The following is a 27,916-nucleotide window of genomic DNA, read 5'->3' as shown; positions in this document are numbered from 1 at the left end:
TCATTTTAGGATTGGTTTACAAAAAATTGGTTTAATCAGTATTCTTAGCAAGAAGTGAACTAAAAATCACAGTCACATTGGAAGCTGAGACCTTTTAAGAACCTTTCATAATCGGAAAAACTGGTGTTGAATATTTAAAAAATCAAGTATTGATTTACCACAAAAACGCTAGGAAAAATGGCCGCTTTTTAGAATTGTATAAAGAGTGCCCAATTTGGCCACTTAGCCCAGTTAAGTATTAAGAGTGCCCATATATTGGGCACCAGTGGTCGACCATTATTAATCCATATCCGCAGCCGCAATTTGGCTTTATTTTTCACAATTCTCAGTTCAGGGTCACACGAAAGAGTCACAACGTTTGACTCTTTCTCACAACTCTACTTCTTAAAACAATAAAAAAATTCAGCGTAAAGAGCGGGGCATTGAGGAGGGGTCAACCCCTTTTAATACGGAATAGTTTCTGTTCATTTTAAGTTTTAATGTTGCTCCTTACTTGCAGTTAAAAAAACTTTTTTTTATTTAATCCTTCTCAACATAATTAGAAATTCCCATTTCTTCAGAATTTGTTGTATTTCCTCTGATCGAATGCCATAGATCACCTTTCAAATGCAATGAATCACCTGGTTTAATTCGCTTTCCTATACGTGGTTTTATTTTCAAGATAAGGAAAGGCCTACATTTCTACAGAATATGTTATATTCCCTTATCTCAAATGCAAAATAGATGAAATTTTGAGCATTTGACATCAATCTGACCGCGGTCGTCTTAACCGCAGCTGAACTTACATTGCACATTGCTATCTTAACTTACAGCATTATTCATAGTATGGTATTCCACATGCCGAAGAGTTATCGAACTATTGTTTAATCGATTTCCAGAAAAAAGAAGCTTTTTCATATCCCCCAAAAATGTGATGTTTTCAGTAAAGCACCAACACCTAACTGGCTGTAATAAGTAGGATGATGAGGATGGTGAGCGGGTAACAGCACCCTCTCGATCAGGGTGATCTCAAATTGAAAAAAAGTAATATAAATATTTATTTTGAGAACTAAACTAAATATTCCTTTTATAAATAACGATTCTTTAAGAATGATCGAAATCCGAACAGTCAAACTTGCTTTGAACTGAATATGAGCCAGCCTAACTTAAAAGTTATTTCTAGAATGGAATTTTTATGGCAGTTTAATGATATTCATGCAATATTATGGCATTGATTTATTATTATTTTGCAATAGGTAAGAGAGCATTCAATGACAACAAAACGTAAGAGGCCAAACAGCATTAAACTGAAGAAAGCTTAATTGGCAAAATAATATAGCTTTTGGCCAATTAATTAATTGGCGAAATAAACTACTTTACATTGCAGTGCTATTCTTAGAATGGAATTCCATGGGCCTGAGAAACATTGACTAACACCAGCACGTAAGAAGCCAAACAGCATTAAACTGAAGAAAGCTTAATTGGCAAAATAATATAACTTTTGGCCAATTAATTAATTGGCAAAATAAGCTACTAAACCTTACAGTGCTATTCTTAGAATGGAATTCCACGAGCCTGAGAAATATTCACTGACACCAACGCGTAAGAAGCCAAACAGCATTAAACTTAAGAAACCTGAATTGGCAAAATAATCTAACTTTTGGCCAATAAATTAATTGGCAAAATAAGCTACTTTACCTTATAGTACTATTCTTAGAATGACATTCCATGGGTCAGAGAAACATTCACTGACACCAAAGGGTAAAAAGTGAAACAGAGCATTAAACTTAAGAAACCTGAATTGGCAAAATAATCTAACTTTTGGCCAATAAATTAATTGGCAAAATAAGCTACTTTTCCTTACAGTGCTATTTTTAGAATGACATTCCATGGGCCAGAGAAACATTCACTGACACCAAAAGCGTAAAAAGCGAAACAGAGCATTAAACTGAAGAAAGCTCAATCGGCTAAATAATGTAACAATGGATAAAGCAGACGCTATTAAAACAAGTGAAAAAAAGAAAACAAAAGGTTTAAAATACAACAATGAATCAATAGTGTGCAGAAATGAATAGTCTTATTAGAAGATGTATGCTAAATAGAGTTTTGACAAAGCACTTTATTTGTTAATTACATCTTATTATAGTTCAGTACTGATATTATGAAGATCAAGGTTACATTTTTTTTTTTTTTTAAGAAAAATAATTTATTTATCTTATATCGAACGTGACAAATCGGTGTGCGCAAAATGAGAGTTGACAAATTATGTAAATGATTTTATCTTTTTTTAAATTTAAGCTTTAAAAAAATGCAAAAATGGGTAATTCAGTTACAACTTGATTTTACACAGTAAAATTATAATCTAATAATTAAATTAAGAAATTGGAATTTGAGTTCATTATTTTCAGGGAGGTTTTTCTTATAAATCTGTAAATATAAAAGATACAGATTTTCTTATGACACTAGATTAACTGTGTATGTGAGACATAACTTTTTGACAAATCAATGCAGTTAAGTCACGTGCTGACAAATTATTCCACGTTCTTATTTTTCGAAAAAGCGCACAAATTCTTGGTTTTAAAGGGAAATCCGTAAAAATTACAGTATTCCAGAAGGAGGTAACCAAACCCATTTACCAAGCCATTCTACATCCCAGGATCTATCCCAGGATTCTACATCCCCTAATTAATATCGGTCAATTTAAATTTTTCGTAAATTCCAATCATACGCATTAAATTTGAAACAACTCTATAAAATCATGGACAAATGTATATTTTAAATTATTTTTGGAGAAATGTCATTAATTGAACCTATCAAGTCCCAGGATGTGGGATTGACCATAAATAATAGCTTAAGGAGACTTACACTGTTCAGTACTTTTATGTCTTTTTAGATTTTTTTCAAATTTGTTTTATTTACCTTTTTTGTACTGATAAAAGCAGGTCAACGAAATGGAAACAAGATCTTCATCTGATTTTGTCAAAACATCTTGCAGAATATTTTCATAAATCCGAACTTGTCAATGAACTTATTTACTTCTTCTGTGTTAATCACCTTCCATCCAAATAATTCTATATACATTTCCTAGCTACTGTTCGTATAAGGTTTCATATAGCTTGTGCTTATATTAACTCCAAAAACTGGTGGATTACGTCTATACTCCAAGTCATAGCTGGGAAATATCTTTAAGAGAAATAAAATTGGAAAATAAATATCTGCGTATTTTTGCCTTTCGCAGTTCTCTGCTCTGACATAAGTTGAGCCTCGTTCTATTTGGAGTTGAAAAGCTCAGATACGAACTCATCATACTCAAGATTCACTAACATCTCATCATCAGCAAGACAAACTGATCAATCTATAACAGAACACAAGTCGAGTAAACTCCATCTATATAATTGGCTAAGTCGGTAACTCTCAGCCAATCACTAATCTCCATCCCCGAAAATAATCGCATGGTGTTTCTACAACAAACAAATAAGTATATAGACCTTTTTTCCCAGGGGGGGGGGGGGATGATGAAGCAATTTTGCAACTTCAACAAGATATTCCGAGAAAATTGAAAAAATTAAGATATGGTATAATTCTAGTTAATTGACTTCTTGCTATCTCGGAAAGGGTTTAGGTTAGGAAAATGAAAGTTTCAGGGATGGGTCTACAGACTAAAGTATGTCCCGGGAAGGTATTTTAAAGTACCCACCTCCACTCCTTCTCCCTCTAGAGGGCCCCGAAATTTGCCTACATGACAGGTGTATGCCTATTGAAATTTTGACAAAACAACATTTTACCTTAATTTTCAGTGACTAGTTGCTTTTTCTCTGCCTTTAGTTCTGAAAATGCAATTCCTGTTATTTGAGTAGAATTTTGAGCCATATGAATTTTTTTTTCAAAATTTAGGAAATGTATTTGCATATTTTTGAAACCTTATAAAATGGAATTGAGTAAAGTTATGAAGCTGAAAACAATTTTGTTGTACTTCAATTAAGCAGAAAATCTATTTTGCAAGGTTTCACTTTAATAACACACATATTTTTAAAGGTCATCAAAGGTCACTGCCATCTAGAGGGAGAATTAGTGGAGGTAGTTGCTTCAAAATACCTTCCCGGGACATACTTTTAGTCTGTAGATTCATCCTGAAAGTTTCATTTTCCTAGCCTAAACCCTTTCTGATATAGCAAGAAATCAATTAACTAGAATTTTACCTTAAGATATTTCGGGGAGGCTGGCTTCTGCTCAGTGTGCATCCCTTACGTCAGGTATCTGAAGGGAGTATTTGAATTCCTCAATAAACAATTGGAGTCAGTAGGTTTCGCTCACAAGAGAGTATGCGCTACTTTCCCTTCTTTTTAAAACTATAGTCTGATATGAACAAAGTAACTGTGACACTACACACAGGTGGTATATATTAAAGTTTACTTACCCTAAGTCTACCATCATCGACAGTCCAAACACGACAGGCGTAATCATTGGATCCCGCGATTAACAAAGTACCAGTTGAGTCAAAATCAATACTCATCACACTTGCATTGCTTCCAGTCAAAGTATACTTGCATTCAAAAGCCCCTAATGAACGAAAAATGAATAATAAGTCTCAGGCTAGGTTCTAGAAGGAGTCAAATTTAACTTCAGGAGCCGGATTTCAAGTTCATCCGATAAAACAAACGTCTTCATATTGACAAATACTAAGTTGGTTTCTGTTTCAGATAATAGGCGGCACAATAGCGCTGGCTAAGTAAAGAGCGAAGTTAGCGCAAATTGTTATTTATTTTTTTTTTTTTTTTTACCAAGGCACCTCGTATTGAAGTTGTCGCAGAAACTTCGGAAGGAGCTCATTCGATTTGGAATTTAAAATTCTGGTTCCCTTTTCGAACAGTTCGTGGTAACGAACAGTAGCCTAAGTAAGGAGCGACGCGGCTCGATAGCAACCGAAATTTTCCCCCATCGTTTAATCTTCCCCACCAAAAGTTACTAAGCTGAGAAGAATTTGTCTTATTTTTGAAAAAAGGGGAAACACCCCCTAAGAGTCATAGAATGAAATCACACCATCAGAGAAAAATCACAACTATCAGATTCATCAGATAACCCTACTGTAGATGTTTCAAGCTCCAATCTGGAAAGACGTGGAATTTAAATTTTTCGCCAGAGGTTACGTGGGAGGATCTTTCCATGGAAGAATTTTTATGGGGGAAGAGAATTTCAAGGAGGCACACTCGTGCCTCTATAAAGAGGCGAACCACGACAATGTTAAGCGATCTTCGGTTCCAGTGGTCGCAGAGGGATGGGGAGGGATGCATTTCGTAGCCCGAGCTTCAACTAAGAAACCTGCCAAATTTCATCCCCCTCCGACTTTTCCTTCATGGGGAAAATCTGGCCGAAAGTTTCGACCCACCAATCCGAGCCCCCCTTTAACGTTGTCCGATCGGGCTGAAATTCACAAGTTAAGGTCCCCTAGGGCCCAGGAGCTTATCCGCGAAATTTCAGCTCGATCCGATAACTCCTTCCCTGTTTTCCAGAAACCACGCATAGCCACTTAATCTTCATATTCTTTTTTTTCCTCGACGCCTACAGGTCACAACCGACATCGGATCTGGGTGTACGAAGACTCATTCGATGCGGAATTCTCCGAGTAATTTTCCTTGAAAGTTTCGTAGGAAAATCTTAACCCCCAGAAAGTTTCGACCCCCCAACTCCATCCCACCCCTTTAACGTTGTGGGCTGAAATTCACAAGTTAAGGTCCCCTACGGCCCAAGAGCTTATCCGCGAAATTTCAGCTCGATCCGATAACTCCTTCCCTGTTTTCCAGAAACCACGCATTAGCTACTTAATTAACCCATTTCTCCATAAGAGCCCATGTTAATTTGAAATTTTTAAAATTTATTTAAAAGTTATATTTACACACATGTAAGTGGTTAGCTCAGCCGGTAGAGCATGGGACTTTTAATCCTCGGGTCAATGGTTCAAGTCCCTTACGGGCGGTTTTTTTTCACAAGATCAAAATAAAAGTGTATAATTTTGATAACACCTGGACAGCTTATCATTTGAGAGATAACAGAATATTAGCTTCTTATGAGCAAAAAAAACATTTCGGTCATTCTATCTATTTTTTTCTATTTTATACAATGATTTAATGAACCGTGGATATTTACTTATTTTATATAAATAGTTGCTAAATAAGATAAATAATATATAATTTACTATAATTACCTAAAGATGTTTCCTATATGAGAAGGCATTTTTAGAATAAATTCTTTATTATAGGCTTTTGGACGTAGCGATCAAAATAAAAGTGTATAATTTTGATAACACCTGGACTGCCTATCATTTGAGAGATAACAGAATATTAGCTTCTTATGAGCAAAAGAAACATTTCGGTCATTCTATCTATTTTTTTCTATTTTATACAATGATTTAAAAGCGGGGGGGGGTTGGGGGCGGCAGCCACCCAACTTCCTCTCCTAATTCCTGTACGAGGAGTACAGGAATTATTAAATTACATCCACCATGGATTGTAGAAAAACGTACAGAAATAATATGAAAAAAACTTCGTTTCCTTAAAGAGTTAAAGAGGCTGCGTCCCAAAGTCGAACCTTAAAACGTACAGGAATTAGGAGAGGCAGTTGGGGGGCTGCCGCCCCCCAAACCCCCCGCTTTTAAAGACTATTTTGTACAGGTTTTTTGTTGTGGGGGGCTGCCGCCCCCCTAAACCCCCGCTCTTGGCTTCGGAAAGGCCCTCTTTTAATTAACAAAAAATTGAAATGAATGAATAATGGAGTAACTTTGCAAAATGTTAAACACAAGAGAACAGGAGAACCATTGTGCCGAAACTAGTAATTAGTAACAATGAAGTCCCCCCACAACAAAAAACCTGTACAAAAGAGTCTTTAAAAGCGGGGGGTTTGGGGGGGCGGCAGCCCCCCAACTGCCTCTCCTAATTCCTGTACGTTTTAAGGTTCGACTTTGGGACGCAGCCTCTTTAACTCTTTAAGAAAACGAAGTTTTTTTCATATTATTCCATGAAGAGGGCGCAGGATATCCCAGCATAATTAAAAAACGATCAGAAATTAAATAAGAAAAACAAGTTTTTTCAACTCAAAGTAAGAAGCAACATTACAACAAACATAAATTATTATGTATATGAGAGATTTGCCCCCTCGTCAATACCTCGGTCTTTACTTTAAATTTTTTTAGTACTTTCAAAACAGCTATTTATTCTAATTAAACAGCCTTTGTGATTCAGGGGTCATTATTTAAGAATAGGAACAAAATTTGAACTTTTGCGCAAAGAACGAAGTATTGACGAGGGGGTGAACCCCCTCATATACGTGTTAATTCCTGTTCGTTGTAAATTTTAGTGTTGCTCTTTACTTTTAGTTGAAAAAACTTGTTTTTATTTAATTAAGAGTCAAAAGCATTTAGAAGGCAACCAGCCCCCCTCCGATGCACCTTTTTTCAAAGATATCCGATAGCCATTTTGTTTAGCATAGTTCAAAAGTCAAATTTTCGAAGAAAATAAGAGTAACCAGCGAATGGAGATGAACCAGACCCTCTCCCGCACCTTTTCCCCCAAAGACATCATATAAAAAATTTTATAGAGTAATTTTAAATAGCGTATTTGAAAGGTCCAATAGCTATGCTAGTAGAGACAGTACCCTACTCCCCCACAGCCTTTTGGGCAAGAACTGTAAGTTATTTAGTTGTTTATTTGAAAACCCGTCATACAAAAGCAAGAAAACGGAGAAGTAAAAGAAAAGAAAATAATATACCACTAAAGACAATAATTAAATACTTCGCAAAATACAAGACAAGCAAATATACGAAAGAAACCAGAATAAAGAAAAAAAAAAGACTTATAAGCGAACGAGTACAATTTACATAATATATGTGCGAGAAAAAAAAATCCAAAAACGGTGCCATACTATATATGCTGCATAACAATAACGTTTAAAAATCTTACAAGAGTTTATTATTATTATTATTATTTAAAAATATTGAAAAACCCGTCACAATTAAACGCACTTTAAAACAGCATAGGAAAAATAAAAACAAATTACTGCTTAAGAATATGGGATCAATCATTTTCGCTATCCGTCACTATATTTTTCTATTACGTTTCGCTATAATGGCAACGGTAACCAATGGGTCGGCAACCTGAAATTTCGCGATAGTGAGTGAATTTCCATACCCCGGAGGCAGATAAAGCAGATACTTGGCTAAGCAAAAAACATGGAACGGATTTTACTCATGTAGGTTTTAGTTAGGAGTTTCCAGAAGGGTGCAGTGTAGCGAATATGGGGAAATGCAACAGCATTATATAGACTTGCTAGAAGAGGTTGGTTGAATCTGAGTTGACAAGATACAATGGAAGCGTAAGCTGCTGAGATTCTACGTCTGATTTGTTCAAGAAGTTTTCGGGTGGGTCGCATATAAGAAGCAATGAGCAGACAGAGGCGCCATTTGGGGGGTCAGGGGAGGGCAAATGCCCACCCCAGATTTTCCAGGGGGGCCTAAGCTTCCGCCACAAAGGGCCCTTTGCCGGCCATAATAATCCATTATGTCCAACATAATCCATTCTGTCCAATTGATTTGGAATTACTGCACGCCTATTAACCAAAGAGCGTAATTACTTGACGACCCTTGGGGTAATTATGTTATTTGCTATTAATCATTGTAAACTTTGAAAGTGGGTAGGATACATCATAAAATTCTCGAGTTCTGTCAAACGCCCATTTCCTAGATGATTACGCGACACGAAGTGAGTCGGGGGGGCAAGATGGAGTTCATGCCCACCCCAAGATTTGGTCCAAATGGCGCCTCTGTGAGCAGGTGAGCAGACCTAGATATATAAGGTGATATAAAGGTTGAACAGAGCTAGATCCTAGCGTAATGGAAGGGGCAGAGGAATCTGCTTTCCAGTTAAACTGAATTCAAGCCAATTTTTTGATTTCCACTCTAAGGATTCCAAAATTTTCGGTAATATGTTGAAAAGTTCGCCTAAGGTTTAGGATGTCAAGCATATCAATCAAGGAAAGGTTTACAGAGGACAAAATCAGTAAAGGCGGGCACAGATCTTGTGCTTCCAGCAAATAGCTATTAACAAGGTGGGGGGAGGTGACAGCTCCTTGACTCCTTGACCCCTTTCTTGACTGGTGAAATTTACCTACGTTGAATCAGGGGCATGCAATTATCTTTTTTTTTCTTAATGTAACTCACTCAATGTTTACATATAGGATTTATTATCGCGAAGGAGGCATGCTTGGCCATGGGTGTCAGAAGGCCAAGGGCATTCAGATCAAGCTTTCAAGGAGTGTATGTATATATATAAATATTTTCCTTTCATACTGATTGAAAACATACAATAAACTAGGTAGGGTCGATGACCAGCCATAGAGTATCACTGGGGCAGCCACATATATATATATATATATATATATATATATATATATATATATATATATATATATATATATATATATATATATATATATATATATATATATATATATATATATATATATATATATATATATATAAACACGTTCACCAGTCCAATCATTTCCCCCATAGGGCTGTCGTATCATCGCTTAAAATTTATAACACTTTATTAATTTTGTCTTTATGTATAACCCAATACTAAAAAATACTTTTCACCCTCACAGGGCTGTCGTACCATCGCTTAAAATATATAGATGACTTTATTAATTTCGACTTTATGCATACCCCTATACTAAGCAATACTTTTTAAAAGGCTTTATTATATAATTTCCCTCATAGGACTGTCGTATCATTGCTTAAAATATGTACGAATTAATTTCGATTTTATGCATACCTGACTACCATGCAATATTTTCAAAAGGCTTTATTATATCATTTCCCTCATAAGGCTGTCGTATCATTGCTTAAAATATATAAAACTTCATTAATTTCGAATTTATACACACCCTAATACTAAGCAATAATTTTCAATAGGCTTTATTATATCATTTCCTGAATAGAGCTGTCGAATCATCGCTTAAAATACGTACAAATTTATTAATTTAAACTTTATACATACCCCGGTGCTAAGCCATACTTTTCAATACACTTTATTCTATCATTCACCTCATACGACTATCGTATTATCGCTTAAAATGCATACGACTTTAATAATTTCGACTTTATGCATACCCCAATGCTAATCAATACTTTTCAAAATTTGTTTTTATTTTTTGGTGTATTTTAATTTTTAAATTTGTTTTCATTTTCCGTTATTTTTTCGTACTTTTTTGGGGGAGGCAAAAAGTTGGGGGAGGCGTATTGAGGGCCCCCTTGGGGGTTGGTATATGGATGACCAAGGGCTGACGTATCATTACTTAAAATATATACGACTTAATTAATTACAACTTTATGCAAATCAAATACTAAGCAATATTTTCAAAAGACAAAAAGTTTATTCATATAATTGTTATGACCTGAATATCAAGTATAATAATAACTAGACATTGCTTTTATTCAGTTAAGATCGAATATTTGCTAATCATGTCCTGAGAGGAATATGTGGGTCATTCACCCAAAAGCGTCGGATACCTGTCTGGGCAGCTGGTCTTGTATGTAGGTCAATTCTGTAGTTTAGTATAGGCAATCTTTAGTGCCCAAATATGGATGCCCCCCCCCCCTGTATTGCATACATCATCACTACTAATATGCAAAATTTATCATTTTCTAAACAAATTGCAATCTCTAAAATAGGGTTCTCTGATGTTCTGAATCTAATGGTGTGATTTTGATTAAGGTCAATTGCCTTCTTGAGGGTGTTTACCCCCTTTTACTAAAATCAGGTAAATTGTTTCAGGCAGGTAGCTATTAATGAGTAACTTTGAACTTAATGTGTTATATATTAGAAATCTACATAAAAAGCGAACTTTTTCAGGCATTAATTTCTATCAAATTATAATTTGTTAGAGAAACTTAGAAGCATGTTACTTAGTAGGCTAAAAAAAAGTTAAAGGATACGGCAAAAGACTCAAAAGTCCAAACTGGCGGTGCTAATCTCCATTTCATAGCCCTTCAGCCAGGAAGTGTAATGAGGGTTTGGGAGCCAGCCATCGCGTACTATCACACATCCTTCCTGTTTACCTTCCCCAGATTTCTCCAAGAACAGATTTAAAGCTGAATTGACTCTAGCTGGGCTTACCGAGTCACGCCACTGATCCACGTTCCAAACTAAATAACCAGAGACACAAGGATTTAAATCCCTGTCCTCATAGACAAAGGGCTTCAAACCTAGCGTGCTAATAATTTGGCTAGAACGACTCTGATTAGTAGAAAAGTAGAATATGGAGAGTGTTTAGCTGTCCCCGATTTTTTCGAGTTTTAGTCGAGTTTCCCGGAATGAGATTTACGGAATGAGTACGATTTTACACAAAAACGGCCGTTTCTACGTGAACCAACGCATTTTCTCCGTTTTTTGCAGCAAGCTTGTCCGTCGCAACAGTTCAACGGCTGGGTTGAAATATTTCTACTGAGCCGTTGAAAATCGTGTCCGTTATTCCGAATTGAAAGGTTTTAAGAACCATAAATTGCAAATAACTGAGAAAGTAACAATCTTTATCAGAATTTTATCAGCATTTTTTTCTAATACCGTTATTCTAGTAACATTTATTAGAAGCTTTCCAACATGTTTTCTAATAACGTTACTCTAATAACGTCTATTAGAAGTTTTCCATCATGTTTTCTAATGACGCTATTCTAATAACGGTTATTAGAAGTTTTCCAACATGTTTTCTAATAACTATTCTAATAACGTTTATCAGAAATTTTCGAACATGTTTTCTAATAATGTTTATTAGAAGTTTATTTGACAAACAACATGAGGGTCATTTCCTTCAAGTCCAAGATTTTAATCCTCAGCACCTGGGGGGATATTTCCAGGGAAAAGAACATGCAAGATACGAATTATATTTTTGAGTATGCATAGCAAGCCAAAGTAGAATAGCCCAGGCTCAAGGTGTTTTTTATAGTTAAAAAAAAATTTGGAAGAATCGGAAGATAATTCTGCAAACCAAGATTAGAATATAGGAAGCTACAGTGATGACAGTGGTCAAACATAGTTCTGAAGAATGAGCGCTCCAAAAAGTAGATGAAGATCTGCAGATGTTTTCCAGAAAAATTCTCAACGGGTTGTCCTGGGTACACGGCTGAATGACTGTATTTCAAACACTAGGCTGTGCGAAAAGTGCGGTTCAATTCTGCTTTCTAGGGCTATAATGAGAGAAAGACTGAGATGGCCTGAATACGTTCTGCAGATGAAGGATGACAGATTGCCGGAGATTGTCCTATTCGGCTAGCCGTCAAGGGCTAAACGGAAAGCAGGTCGTCGGTGGTTGGGGTGGGAGGCTGTCATAAAGAAAATATTTGAAGGAAATAGGAACTTGCTAGCAGGGTGTACAGAGGGAAACTTTGAATAGATTGGGATAGAGGAGAAGCGTGCGCAGATGTATCAGGCTCAGGTGGCTTGGTGCTGCGGTGAGTTCTTAGTCGTAGTAGTAGTATAACCAGGAGAGGATAATCTAGGTTAGCCCTGTGAAGATTTTTCTTGGCTTCTAGACCTTGGTTTAGCCTGTTCCTACGCATTTGCTTTTTAATCATAGAATTTTTGCCGCAACGGCTGCAGTTAACCGCTCTGTTCAAACTTTTTTGCGATTTTCCTGCATCTGCTATCCGTGAGCCGTTTTGCGCTAAAAAATAATCGCATCAATAAGAACCAAGGAAAGACATAGACTAGAGACGCTGAACATTCTTCAGAATCGACCAAACTTTTTGACACACTGACATTATGACCACCCGTAACTACCAAACTTCTGGGCGCGGTGTGCCCAACAAAAGTAGCTCGTTTGTCTTTGGTTGTCGTTGTGAAACTACCAGACAATGTCTTTTAACCTCACTTGAGAGCTAAAACATCGGTTCTTTTTCACCTTTCGTTTTCAAGCACCTCATTTCTTCTCAAGAATATCACCAAAGTCCTCATGCTTCTCCTTTCCTATTATTGGAAGGAATCAGACAAAATTGTTTAAAAGAGGAATAATTAAACTAGACTAATTTTGGAATTATTGGACGTTTTAAAAATACTAGGACGTTTTTAAGATGTTATTATTTCTAAAAATATAAAATCTGAATCTAAAATCGAACGCAAGAACATACATTTTCTCAATTGTAGGTCATTATTTATTATTTGATAAATTAGCTCAAAAATTTTTAAAGAGGGTCCAAGAAAATATATTTGAGAGAGGTAAGAGGTTCAAACAGCTTTAAATACATTCCTCGTGTTCGGAAACAATCGTGTTTCCGTTCGTTCGGAACAATAGTTTGGAAACAATCGTGTTCGGAAGTTCAAAAAAGCGATACTGGCCGGCAATCAATGTTCTAGAGTGTTTCCATAACAAGTAGCCTAAGACTTCCAAACCGAAATTTTGGCTACTACCTGACTTATAGCTATTTCTGCTATAAATTGCTATTTATAGTTATTATTGTATTATTGCTTATTTATTATTTATATAGCTATTATTTATTATAGCTTATATAGCTTATATATATTTATATATATAATATATAGCTTATATAGCATAATATATAGCTTATTTATATTATATTTATATAGCTTATATTAGCTTATATTTATTATTTTTATACCTTATTTATTATTTATATAGCTATTATTATTATTGCTATTATAGCTATTTTTGCTATAAATTGATAACAGTTAATTGTTTATGAACTGATTTATAGTAATAATAGTAATACTAGGCTTATAAAGGATTATCCACTGGTCGAAAAACTGAGATTAGTAAAATTGAGTAAAAGTTTGCTTCTAAGAAAATAGTAATTTGAAGTCAAGACGGTCCCCTTACTGACTATACTAAAAAGAAAGGGAGCCGAATGGGAAACGAGAAAAAAGGAGTAATTCCAACTCCACAAGGTGGAGGGCAGCAAATAGGAAAATACTAACATGACACCATCTATAATGTGTACAACGGTGAAATAAAAGCTATCTTAGCTATTGCGAGAAATAAATTATATTATTAAAACTACCAAAAAGAATTAGGGCCCGTCGGATACACCCAACTAGAAATTTGATTTTATAGAAACGCTTAGTCACCTAAACTCGTTGTATTTACATTTTAAAATATAACCCAACTGATCTTCAATAAAAAGGCTCATTAATTTGCTAGTTTCTTTCATATTGGGCTAAAAGTATTCTTGAGTATACCGTTCGATTTTACTTATGTTCTTATTTCTGAAATCGATTAGTTCTAAAAAACCAACCAGGGAGAAAAGTGATAAAAGTACAAATAACCATTTTTTGATAAGACTGCACATTTTTGCTTCTAGGTCAATTTATTTTTAAAGGCCGTTTAACATCGAATGGCCAAAATACTTTTTTACTTTCGAATTTTCAAACCTTCTTTTTAGGGAGATTCCTTACTGAAGCAAAAACATCAAAATGTAAGACAAGTCACAACACTAAAACGTCACAACACAAGTAACTCGAGTACTATAAAATAATCAAAAAAAAAAAAATCAAAAAAAAATTCAAAACAAAGATAATCAATTTAGCTTGTGTTAACGAACTTCGAAACTCATTTAAAAAAAAAAACATTTGACAAAATAAATCCTGTTCTTATAAATTTTTGTAGGTGGAGGAAGCGGAGATAAAATGAAAAAAAAATCGCTACTATTCTTCAATCGATTCAGGGTGGTTTCTTGGAAGGACTCTCGGAGGACCCCCTCTCCCACACACTAAACGCAACAACACAAGTGCCTCTAGTACTAAAAAAAATCTAAAATAAATAAAAAAACAAAGGTAATCAATTTAGCTTGTGGACGGCTCTTAAACGAACTTCGAAAATCATTATAAAAAAAAAATAAAAAAAAATAAAATAAAAAAAAAAGACAAAATAAATCTCGTTCTTATAAATCATTGTAGGTTGAGGAAGCACGGATAAAATGCAAAAAATAACTACTATTCTTCAATTGTTTCAGGATGGTTTCTTGGAAGGACCCTCGGAGGACCCCCTCTCCCAATGCAGGCTTGCTTTTTGATATATCGACACTTGATTTTTAAATGGCCAAGCCTGGGATTACGTTTTTTGCAGGTTAGAGATAACGTCACAATGCACAACAAAACGCCAAAACGTCACAACACAAATGCCTCAAGTACCAAAAAAATAAAAAAAAATCGAAAAATAAATTAAAAAACAAAGGTAATCAATTTAGCTTGAGGACGGCTCTTATACGAACTTCAAAACTCAATAAAAAAAATAACAGAATAAATCCTGTTCTTACTAATTTTTGTAGGTGGAGGAAATAGGGATAAAATAAATAAAAAATCGCTACTATTCTTCAATCGATTCAGGGTGGTTTCTTGGAAGGACTCTCGGAGGACCCCCTCTCCCAATGCAGGCATGCTTTTCTGATATATCGACGCTTGATTTTTAAATGGCCAAGCCTGGGATTACATTTTTTGCAGGTTAGAGATAACGTCACAATGCACAACAAGTCACAACACTAAAACGTCACAATACAAATGCCTCAAGTGCTAAAAAAATCCAAAAAAAAAATCGAAAAATAAATTAAAAAACAAAGGTAATCAATTTAGCTTGAGGACGGCTCTTATACGAACTTCAAAACTCAATAAAAAAAAAATAACAGAATAAATCCTGTTCTTACTAATTTTTTGTAGGTGGAGGAAGTAGGGATAAAATAAATGAAAAATCGCTGCTATTCTTTAATCGTTTCAGGATGGTTTCTTAGAAGGACTCTCGGAGGACCCCCTCTCCAAATGCAGGCATGCTTTTTTGATATATCTACGCTTGATTTTTAAATGGCCAAGCCTGGGATTACATTTTTTGCAAGTTAGATAAATTTAATTACCAGAAGAGCGATTTTTGGTGCGTTTTTGTTGTTGTTGTTGTTACTCTTGAAAAGAACTGAGGGGGGGGGTGAATTTATGAGGAATTTCAAGAAAACCTAGTCGACTGAATAAATGAAGTAATGTTAACTAGAAAAATTACCAATGATATTTCAGAAAATTATAGTATCAAAATGAAAGCATAAAAAACATCAAAATTAAAGATATGCATAAGTCGTTAAAAGGGGGAATATTCGCTTGAAAGATGCAACTTTTTCTCGAACATTTGAGATTCTTTTCTTAGTAATCGTAATAATCCTTAAGGGAGGTTTTGGAAAAATTGACAGAAAAGCAATGAAAATAAAATTCCTAATGAAAGAAATGGGTCAATGGGACAAAACCTATCTATGTATTTAAATTTAGCTATTTTATTTTCTTTAAAAAAAAAATCTCGAAAAAACTGAAAAAATATGAAAATAATAAAAAAGAGTTTATATTTAAGAAAAGAGAGATTTTGCTTATAGCGAAATCTGTGCTTATAGCACAGATTAACATAGATTAATTTCAAAAGGTAGATGAATGTAAATGTAACTTATAATGCCAGTTTGAAATGCTCTTCTATCAAAAAGGAAAAGTTAGGTTGACAAAACAATGCCATCTATAAAGCTGATATTCAGTTTCCAACCAAGTCGTCAAATCTTCTTTTATTTATTTATGATCTTTGGTAGTGACTTTTTGTGAAGTCAGGTTTGTCAATTTGGAAGAATTTTATCAAAGCGAATTCACCTTGTCTTTTAATACTTTTGTTTTGGAAGAAATAACGGAAGAAATAACTCTTCAAGTCCGATAGTTTATTTTGATAAATTGTTGGGTTACTAATCTAGGGTTAGAAAGCTTCACAAAGATAGCTTCGATGTTTAAGTCGTACCTAACTATAGGTAAAATATAGAAATGAAGGCATAAAGTTATGACAGAAGAGCAAAGTTACTGAAAAGGTCACAATAAAAAGTGTGACGTTTTGTTCATTGGACAAAAACTTCCATTATTTCTACCTGACATAATTCCATCCGAGTCAGCAGTATCACCTTTATTTTCAATTGAGTCAACCATAATATAATATCAATATAACAGTATGATATCAGTTACCTCTAGACTAAGCACACATTCAAAGATTGGCTTCGTTTCAGGGAAATTTTCCAGCTTTTCCCACAGATTAAAAAAAAGCGATTTATTTCGAAAATAGAAGAAATTACTTACCATAGACTTCCAAAGAAGAAATGACCCTCCTGGATACGTGCTACACGTAGTCAAGCCTAATTTTTTTTTGTCACTAAAAGAAGTGCCACTTTTTTTCTTACTTTTTAAAAGACAAAGAGAAAGCATTTTCTTACCCTATCAAAAGCATTGTTGAGAATCTATAGTATTTCAATAGAAACATCTAATAGGTTGAGGGTTCGGAAATTACTACCAAATTTAAATCAAAATTCATTTTAATTTAATTAATTAAAATTAATTACTTTTAATTAATATTATTAGTTTATTTAATTCGATTTAATTATTAATTACTTTAATTAATTAGATTAATTTTAAGCTTAATTAAATTGAAATTAGAGCATTAAAGGGGGGAGGGGAAGGGCAAGGTTGCAAATAGTTTCCCAAAGTAGAAAATAATTTTTTTGAAGGGAGGTGAGAAACTGACCAGTTTACCATTTCTCTTAACAGGGGGGAGCCACTACATGGCAACAAATCTATAACCTACATCCTCTATAACTATATAATCTGTAACTCTTTATAACCTTTTCTTTCTTTTTTTACTGACGATTTTAATATAAAATAATAAAAAAACTTCCCATGGGATTAGTACACATTTTCCAGGTTAAAAGCAATTGAGTGAAGGAGGGGATGGATTTATTGCCAGTAGAAAATTAACTCTAAGATGTAAAAGAAGCATATTTTATTTTAGCAGTAAGCTACAATCAAGCAAATAAAAAACACGACTTACCACCCTCACCGCTTAGCTGCACTCCTAAAAAACAAATAAACAACTTTCAAAAATAATGCAATATTACCCAAAGCTCTACTATATAAACAAACACATGCATAGATTTATGTACAATTAATTGGGTCATTTCAGGGCACAAAATTCAAAGGCAGGGGAGGGAAATTGTCTGATACGTTTTAACAATGAATTGACTATAAAGTTACCTGGCCCTTCATAATGGTTGCAGCAATAGCTCCAACCAAGTAAAGAAAAAACCACAGCCCATAGTAACCGAAACTTTAAAAATGTATTTAAAAACCGTTTACAGAGAAAAACTGCCATTTGTAGCTGATATGGGAATTAATATTATTTCAATTATTCTTAATAGCAAACATTATTTTGAAAACAAATTTATATGAATTATTAAAGGGCCTGACACCCCTAAAACATGGCCATGGATCAAACGGAGAATACACCACTGGAATTTTCATTGTCGAATACCCCACATAGACCCACCTTGAACAACAAGGAAAATCACTTTTGGGTAGGGGTAGTACTGATGAGTCCTCTTTTTCTCGTTTTTTTTTTTACAGTTAGTAAGGCACTGAAACATCATAGAGAGCTGTTTAAGGGCTAATTTGAGAGGAAATTGCTATATGAGCATTGATGACAAACAATCTCTCATATAAAAGGGAGTTAGATCCTGCACAAAAGTAAATTTCAAAGAGCTTATCATCGCCCCTCTCTTAAAGTATAACATGATGTATTTTTTCGCTCTTAATAATTAAAAATACAGAACTCATATTAACATTGGACATAAATTAAATATAAATTAAATAGATAAATAAAAAAGCATATGAATCACCAAAGCACCATGCCAAACTTTTCAGACATCTAGAATATACAGCTAAAATACAGCTTGGAAAAGAAAACGCGCTACTACAGTCATAAACAGAGGCAAAATTTGCTATGGGGCAGGAGAAGCGGAGTACCCTAGACACCAACTCCCCCCCTGAAGTTTAGCGTCAAAACTAAGATTGGTCTACGTAACTCAAGCACCCACAGAAACAGTTCAGTTATCTTTAGTATATCTTTGCCTTTATGGTACTATATGGCTCATTTTTCGATTTTCATTTTCACTTGACTTGAGAAAATCGGCTCCTACTTTCTTCCCCCCTCCCAACCATAATTTTGACAAAATTACGCCACTGGTCTGGAACTATATCATGTTCCAGACAAGAATTCAAAGCTGATTTTGAGGGTACAGACGAAGAATAAGATTTTCACCTAAAGAGTAAGAGGCGGGTAAAATACAGATTAGCAAGTTTTTGAGGAAAAAATAGTAAAATAATAAAAAAGATAATAGATAATAAAAGGCTTATCTAATCCAGCTGAATATAAAAAACGATTCTCAAAAATATGAATGAAACAGAAAAAAAAGAAAAAGAAGAGTAAAAAAGAAAGGAAAGGTAAACGAGTAAATGATTATCACTGTAAATGAGTTCACTGACAACGAAGGTGATGCTCTTCAGATGCGTGGTGTTCCTCGGGGCATGAAGTCAGTGGAAAATAGTGATATATTTCGGCTATTCTGTTTTTTCTGTTTTTTTCTTTTTTTTATGGACAAGTGACATTGTTTGTGTCTCCTGCATACGTAAACCACTAGGGATTAAAGTAGGGATTAAAAACTCTAGTACCATTAACATCACAGCTTTACTCAAGGGAGATAGAGAAAATTAAAATAAGGTTAAAATGTTTAAAAAAATTTTAAGAATTAAAATTTTTCGAAAGGTTCAAACATTAGATTTAAAATGACTAGGATTAGACGGTTTAGATTTAGAAGATTAGATTTAATTTGGAAAAGTGAGATGTTTTGTAATTAGATTCAAAATGATTAGGATTAGATTTTATAGAAACTAAAAGGTAAAAGCCCCGCTGACAATGCAGAATTACTTAAGAGAGACGGAAAAACTCAAACAACATAATTATCTGATAAAGTATTTTAAGTGTACCTCTCCGATCTGCTAGTGTTAGATTAAACGATGTTTCAAGTCCATTCCCCTCGTAACGTTTGTTAAGTGCATCTCTCCAACCTGATAGTGTTAGATTAAACGATGTTTCAACTCAAATTCCCCTCATAAAGTTTTTTAAGTGCATCTATCCGATCTGCTAATGTTAGATTAAATGATGTTTCAACTCAATTCCCCTCGTAACGTTTTTTAGTGCATCTCTCCAATCTGATAGTGTTAGATTAAACGATGTTTCAAGTCCATTCCCCTCGTAACGGTTTTAAGTGCATCTCTCCGATCTGCTAGTGTTAGATTAAATTATGTTTCAACTCAATTCCCCTCGTAACGTTTTTTAAGTGCATCTCTCCAATCTGATAGTGTTAGATTAAATGATGTGTTAAGTCCATTCTTCTGGTAACGGCTTTGAGTGCATCCCTCCGATCTGCTAGTACTAGATTAAAAGACGTTTCAAGCCCATTCCCCTCGTAAGGTTTTTAAAGTGCATTTCTCCAATCTGCTAGTGTTAGTTTAAAAGATATTTTACGTCCATTCCCCTCGTAACGTTTTTTAAGTGCAACTCTCCGATATGCTAGTGTTAGATTCAACAATGTTTCAAATCCATTCCCCTTGAAACATTTTTTTTAAATACATCTCTCTAATCTGCTAGTGTTAGATTAAATGATGTTTCAAGTCCATTCCCCTTGTAACGTTTTTTAAGTGCATTTCTCCGATCTGCTAATGTTAGATTAAATGATGTTTCAACTCAAATTCCCCTCGTAACGTTTTTTGAGTGCATGTCTCCAATCGGATAGTGTTAGATTAAACGAAGTGTTAAGTCCATTCCCCTGGTAACGGTTTTAAGTGCATCTCTCCGATCTGCTAGTGTTAGATTAAATATGTTTCAAGTCAATACCCCTCGTAACGTTTATTAAGTGCATTTCTCCAATCTGCTAGTGTTAGATTAAAAGATGTCCATTCCCCTCGTAACGTTTTTTTAAGTCCGTCTCTCTATTCTGATAGTGTTAGCTTAAACGATGTGTTAAGTCCATTCCCCTGGTAGCGGTTTTAAGTGCATCTTTCCGATCTGCTAGTGTTAGATTAAATGATGTTTCAAGTCAATTCCCCTCGTAACGTTTTTTAAGTGCATTTCTCCAATCTGCTAGTGTTAGATTAAAAGATATTTTACGTCCACTCCCCTCGTAATGTGTTTAAGTGCATCTCTCCGATCTGCACGTGTTAGATTAAATGATGTTTCAAGTCAATTCCCCTCGTAACGTTTTTTAAGTGCATTTCTCCAATCTGCTAGTGTTAGATTAAAAGATATTTTACGTCCACTCCCCTCGTAATGTGTTTAAGTGCATCTCTCCGATCTGCACGTGTTAGATTAAAGTTGTTTCAATCCCATTCCCCTCGTAACGTTAATAAGTGCATTTCTCCAATCTGCTAGTGTTAGATTAAAGGATATTTTACGTCCAGTCCCCTCGTAACGTTTTTTAAGTGCATGTCTCCGATCTGCTAATGTTTAAGTCCAATCCCCTGGTAACGGTTTTAAGTGCATCTCTCCGATCTACTAGTGTTATATTAAATGATGTTTCAAGTCAATTCCCATCGTAACGTATTTTAAGTGCATTTCTCCAATCTACTAGTGTTAGATTAAAAGATATTTTAGGTCCACTCCCCTCGTAATGTTTTTAAGTGCATCTCTCCGATCTGAAAGTGTTAGATTAAAAGTTGTTTCAAGCCCATTCCCCTCGTAACGTTAATAGTGCATTTCTCCAATCTGCTAGTGTTAGATTAAAGGATATTTTCCGTTCAGTCCACTCGTAGCGTTTTTTAAGTGCATGTCTCCGATCTGCTAATGTTCAAGTCCAATCCCCTGGTAACAGTTTTAAGTGCATCTCTCCGATCTACTAGTGTTATATTAAATGATATTTCAAGTCAATTCCCATCGTAACGTTTTTAAGTACATCTCTCCGATCTGCTAGTGTTAGATTAAATGATGTTTCAAGCCCATTCCCCTCGTAACGTTTTTTAAGTGCATTTCTCCAATCTGCTAGTGTTAGATTAAAAGATATTTTACGTCCATTTCTCTCGTAACGTTTGTTAAGTGCAGCTTCCCGATCTGCTAGTGTTAGATTAAATGATGTTTCAAGCCCATTCCCCTCGTAACGTTTTTTAAGTGCATTTCTCCAATCTCCTAGTGTTAGATCAAAAGATATTTTACGTCCAGTCGCATCGTAACGTTTTTTAAGTGCATCTCTCCGATCTGCTAATGTTAGGTTAAATGATGTTTTAACTCAATTCCCATCGTAACGATTTTTAAGTGCATCTCTCCAATCTAATAGTGTTACATTAAACGATGTGTTAAGTACATTCCCCTAGTAACGGTTTTAAGTGCATCTCTCCGATCTTCTAGTGTTAGATTAAATGATGTTTCAACTGAATTCCCCTCATAACGTTTTTTAAGTGCATTTCTCCAATCTGATAGTGTTAGACTAAACGATGCGTTAAGTCCATTGCTCTGGTAACGGTTTTAAGTGCATTTCTCCAATCTGCTAGTGTGAGATTAAAAGATATTTTACGTCCATTCCCCTCATAGCGTTTTTTAAGTTCATCTCTCCGATCTCCTAGTGTTAGCGTAAAAGATGTTTCAAGCCCATTCCCCTCGTAACGTTTTTAAGTGCATTATTCCAATCTGCTAGTGTTAGATTAAAAGATATTTTACGTCCAGTCGCCTCGTAACGTTTTTTAAGCGCATCTCTCCGATATGCTAGTGTTAGATTAAACAATGTTTCAAATCCATTCCCCTTGAAATGTTTTTTAAGTGCTTCCCACCGATCTGCTAGTATTAGATTAAACGATGTTTAAAATCCATTCCCCTCGTAACGTTTTTTAAGTACATCTCTGATGTTTCAATTTGATTCCCCTCGTATTTTGAAACGGGTTATTGGAAGCGGGTAGCTACTGAGCCATACAAGCCGAATGGCTAGCATGCTGGACTTTCAATCCTGTGACCTTAAGGTCAGGAGTTCGAGCCCTGGAGTCACTGATTCACTTGTGCGGAACTGAGGTCATTAGCGTGACTCAGCCAAACTCAGCCAAATTCAACTCAGCTCAAAACGAGTATACGGAGAAATCTGAGGGAAAACCACCAGAAGCATCTAATTATTTTCCCCTCCTCACACATAGTTCTTTCAACCAAAGGCAGAGATAAAGAGATCGGTACCTACGATACAAGGACTATTGGTCAGCATACGAGAAAAGTTTCTTTTTTTAGAATACTAGAACTGGCATTTCAATTAGACCAAATAGGTTTTTAGGTGACTCAAGTAGGCTACTGCATCAAAATTTAAGAGGAAAAACTCTTTTAACTATAGGTTCAACTTCAGAAAGTGATGTTAATCAGAAGTTCGAGGCTCAGTAGCTTACACTCAAAAGGTTATTCATAGAATCCCAATACATCACAAGTACAAGGGTGATCACAATCACTATGCATCACAAGGATGGTTGGATGGTAATATTCTGCCCTAAAGTGGATGATAGACTAACTATCAACTAATAAACTGAATCATTTTTATATAATTCTGAAAAAGTTATGCCAGCTTTGCCTCTCACAGAGACTATCTGCCTTGGCTTTAATCTAATTAGTCATGGCTATCAAGTTTTTCAACACTTTCACCAAGTTAATTTTAATTGAAAATGGAACAGACTCGGTCTTATTACGTAGGTCGCTCGAAGACAAGCTTCACACAAGTTGCCATTTCGTAGTAATGATTTTAACGTTAAAGAGTATCATAAGATTTATAGTAATATGTTAAATGGATTTTTAGGCGGGAAAAGGGAAGTGTTATAAGAATAGATTTAAGGATTATGAAGGAACCTTAGTAAAACCGAGTAGATAGCACTGTTGTAATCCTAGGAGGCTGGAGGACGGCTGGAGTTGTAATCTTATGTCCTTCGGGAAGAGGGTTCAAGTCCTGGTGTAGCTAATTCTTTGGCTTGGGTGGAGGTCCGTGATGTGAATCTGCTCAACCACTGCGCAGCCGACGTTACACGCAGAGGGAAAAACCCTAGCGTATATTTCTCTCTGACCCTACTAAAATTTACAAAGTAATTAAACCGGGTAATAACCCGAATTCTCGATAGATCATGATAGTGATGTCTAAACATATTTGTGATTATTTTGGGAATATAGGCGATTAGTATTAGTTCGTTGAAACCTGTGTTTAATAACGATGAACCATTCTACCAATATCTGACAGATGAAAGTAATATTTTAGCGGATCCTAAAATGGTGTCTATGTATCCGCTAACCAGTGTTAAGTAAATGTGTAAAGAGCAAGTATGTGTGGCTAACTGTTCACGGCACTTTGCTCTGTCTTTGGTTTTCGGCGGTTGTTTTCACTTTCGCTTTAATTTTTTTTCATTTAATTTTTTGCTTTCTTTTTTTTATTTTATTCCAATTTTTTTCTCATCCAACTCACGGTAATACAGCCCTGCGGAATTAAATGATGATATATATGGTTTTATTGTTTCTTCTTCTTCTTTGACTAATTGGACAGATAAATTACTACTTTACATGTAATGTCACTTAGTGTGTTGTGACCTTTCTCGCTCTTTTCTTCTCATAACTAGTTTGGAGGATAGTATCACATGTGTTCTCCACTATCTCGACACCAAATTTAAATTGTCTGCCACCAATTAATTCTCCTCTTTTCCTCATATTGCTTGATAGTAGATAGTAGATATATAGTAGATAGATAGTAGATAGATAGTAGATAGAATAGTAGATAGATAGTAGTTGATAGTAGAGGTCTCATTTTTGTTGACAAAATCTTATCCCTGAATATCTGGCATTTGTCTTAAAGACTATTCTATTATTATCTTTTTCTATTATTATTATTTCTTCTGTTATTTTCTATTGTTATTATTATTATTTATTGTAAAATGTTTGTACGTTACAGACTAATTATATTTCTTTTCTTTTAGGTAACTACAAGCTTTTAACAAAGAATAAATCCATTTTGCATCGTAATCTCTATGCAATTCTAGTCCCTGTGACAATTCTGTTCTAGTCCCTGCGATCCTAACCCCTGGCCCCGTTTTGCCAAGCAGATATCAACCCCACTGTCTTAACACAGGGTTTAAATTTATTATTGAATGAATGTCATACCTTGCTTAAAATCCCACAACTTCACTTTCCTATCTGAGCCTCCAGTGGTTAGCCATCTCCCGTTTGGACTCCATTTAACTGCTGTCACCTCGCCGTCATGCGCATCCTGAGAAGAAAAGGAAAAAATGGCGTTAAACACCATAAGCCAGGTAAGATTTGGAAGAACAGACGAATTGAATTTCAAATTTACTAAATATATTTAATGTTGCTATTGCCCTAGTTGGGTTAGCTCTGTGACACGACTTGTTGATTAAATCACAAGGGGCAGTCCCCTTGGGGTCCCTGACGTCTGTACACTTGGTGTGCGGGTCAATTTTACCTTGGTTTGTTTTGACTGTGCTTGCTTGAAAGTGCTTATCAACCCATTTCTACCCTGCTTGGCCACTTAGTGCAATGCCTGCTTCTGATTTATTTTTCATGCTTTATATAGCCTAGGCTAGCCTAGTTTTGACAGATCCCCCCCCCTGCTTGTATTTGTATAATTTGTTTGGCTTTACTCTCTCAACTATTTATTTGTAACCTATTGTTATTTTATTTTTCATGACTGACACGACAGTTAGTAGTCCTGTTACCCTTGGCCTAAATAGATTCGGAATTTTCATTTTATTTTTAATTAATTTTAGCGTAAAGATTCTGGCACTAGGAGTAGAAGGTCATAATGAGACCAGTAAACCTCTGACCTTGGGAGTGGAACGGTTTTTGCAAAAAAAAAAAACGTTCGAACGCCTTCAAAAACATGAGTGTAGGGGTCATTGTGGCTCAATGCTAGAAAGACTAGGACTAAATGGCTCTATTATCATAATAGCTGTGAAACAATCAGGAGCTATTGCTATACTTTCTATCTCAGATATAGTAGTGAATGGTTGTAAGGAAAATTTTGTGCTAATTCAATCAGAAACAGAAAAGGTATTGCATTCATCCCATCTGAGGAGGTCACCAACATGGATGATTTTGTAAGGGAGGTCCAAGGTGATGATAGAGTCCAGCAAGTGACCTTCAAAATACAATTCCTTCAAAATGACCTCCAAAATGGCCTTCAAGATACAATTCCTTTGGTTATCCCTCTGGTTTGCAACTTCAATCAGGATGTTCAGTTACCACGGGAAATATCTGTTTGGGGTGCAAGGTATACAGTAAAGCAATTTATCCCCTGGGCAATACAGTGCTTCAATTACCAAGGCTTTGGTCACACGGCTTCTAATTGCCGTAGAGGTAGAAGATGTCTACGATGTAGTGGACAACACACCCTTAAAGAATGTTCGCAATCCAAGATAGCAAAGGGAAAGGAAGCATTACCCATTGCAATGGAAAGCATCCTGCCACCTCCAAGGAGTGTCCAACGCTCATAGAAAAGAAAGCTATTGTTCTTTATCGTTCACTAATAACGTCCCCATGAGGACTGCTGCTGATGTTTTGAAGAAAGGACTTCCAACTCATGCAGAACACATCACCATGGTACTTGACTCTTTCCCTCCAATGAATCCTCACCAACCTCCAATTGAGGAACTCAACTTGAGGTATATTACCATGTTTGAAGGTGTTGCAAAGCAAATCTCTAATTTAACTCAGGTTATAACATTTATTTGTGAACTGATTTCGAAACTAGCACCAAGACCTTTTCAAAATGGAGTCTGTTACTCAACTGAGTAACTTAGTTGAAAACCTAAATAGAGAAGGTTCAAGTCTTCCCACGATGTCAACAATTACCAGCACCTCTGGCAAAACAGAAAGGAAATGTAAAGGAAAGGAGTCTATACCTAGCCCAGAAGGTGCTATAACTAGTCTACAGAGACATAGGTTAGCCCCTTCTCAGACAAATGACTAGTTCTCTTCGCCATTTTCCCTTGAATTTGGCCTGGATGAGCAAGCACAAACTTACTAAGTAATTTAGCTAAGACTACTGGTTTGATTTATCCCTGAAATTTTTCCTGAAAATTTACTTAAATCCCTAAAAATCTCCCAGCATGTTTTTCTTACAGCGGTCTTGTTTGTATTTTATTTGTTAATATTTCTACATCTTGATTTAGAAGGCAGAATACAAGTTATTTGTGTTTTATTGTAATTTAGTTGTATAAGCATTATAATTTCTGTTTATTAAAGTATATTACATTATTTTGGTTCCTGTTTAAAAATGAAGGCACTTATGTGAGACAGTTATGTGAGACATGGTCTGGTTCAGTGAATACTGACTGAAGTAAGACCCAAGCAAGCCAGTGATTGCATAAGGCACAGATAAACCAAGTAATACGAACTCATATGACCTATTGGTCGAGCACTTGAAACCTCAAACAACAACAACCTGTTGTTACCACTACCACTAATAGCTACAACCACTACAATGACTACTGCTACGAATACTACTACTAGCTGTTGGGCACCTGGCCGTAATTATCAGATAAATCACGTAATTTCATCTGTGCTTTGAATTTTCACGAATAGACGTTTTCGTGGGCATAGAACCATCATAATAGAACCATTTAAGATTCTCCAACTTTAGTTTTTCATCTAACTACTAATTTATACGTCAGATACTTCAATTATATCATGCTTTAATTATATTATAATTAATTGTATCAGAACTTTAATTATATTACAGTTGAGCCGATTTTGAGAAGAAAAGAATTTCAAAAAACTCCTTCCCCTTTTCCTCAAATATAACACTAAAGAAAACACACACAAAAAAATTGAACGATAAAAATATAATAATTATACTAAAAAGACATTTAAACTTCGGCATGCTCATGCAATGCCCTAGTCTTTAGAAGGCACGGGAGGAAGGGGGAATTGGCCCTACTCCTCTTTGTGGTAGTTTCTGCTTGTTTTGTGTCTGGTTTGGTTGTTTATTGCAACTTCTGCTCGTTTTGGGGTTTTATTTGTTTATTGATGTTTATTT

The 27,916-nt window shown here is 35.2% G+C and overlaps 1 protein-coding gene across 2 annotated transcripts in view; it reads right to left on the bottom strand.

Moving 5' to 3' along the window:
- The window catches only part of LOC136037302 (autophagy-related protein 16-1-like), a 226,882-nt gene that overhangs the window by 169,448 nt on the left and 29,518 nt on the right, over window positions 1-27,916 (bottom strand). Inside the window, exons 7-9 of one of the 2 annotated variants that reach the window (XM_065719949.1) lie at window positions 25,024-25,129; window positions 17,863-17,886; window positions 4,397-4,539 (exon numbers count right to left, since the gene is read on the bottom strand). In XM_065719949.1, coding sequence (XP_065576021.1) covers window positions 4,397-4,539; window positions 17,863-17,886; window positions 25,024-25,129 — 273 coding nt within the window. The remainder of the gene's footprint in view (window positions 1-4,396; window positions 4,540-17,862; window positions 17,887-25,023; window positions 25,130-27,916) is intronic. The other variant, XM_065719950.1, reaches the window with a different exon arrangement.

Source organism: Artemia franciscana, chromosome 16 (genome assembly GCF_032884065.1).
Source record: "Artemia franciscana chromosome 16, ASM3288406v1, whole genome shotgun sequence".
Classification (NCBI taxonomy): domain Eukaryota; kingdom Metazoa; phylum Arthropoda; class Branchiopoda; order Anostraca; family Artemiidae; genus Artemia; species Artemia franciscana.
This window is presented reverse-complemented; position numbering and strand designations above follow the sequence as displayed.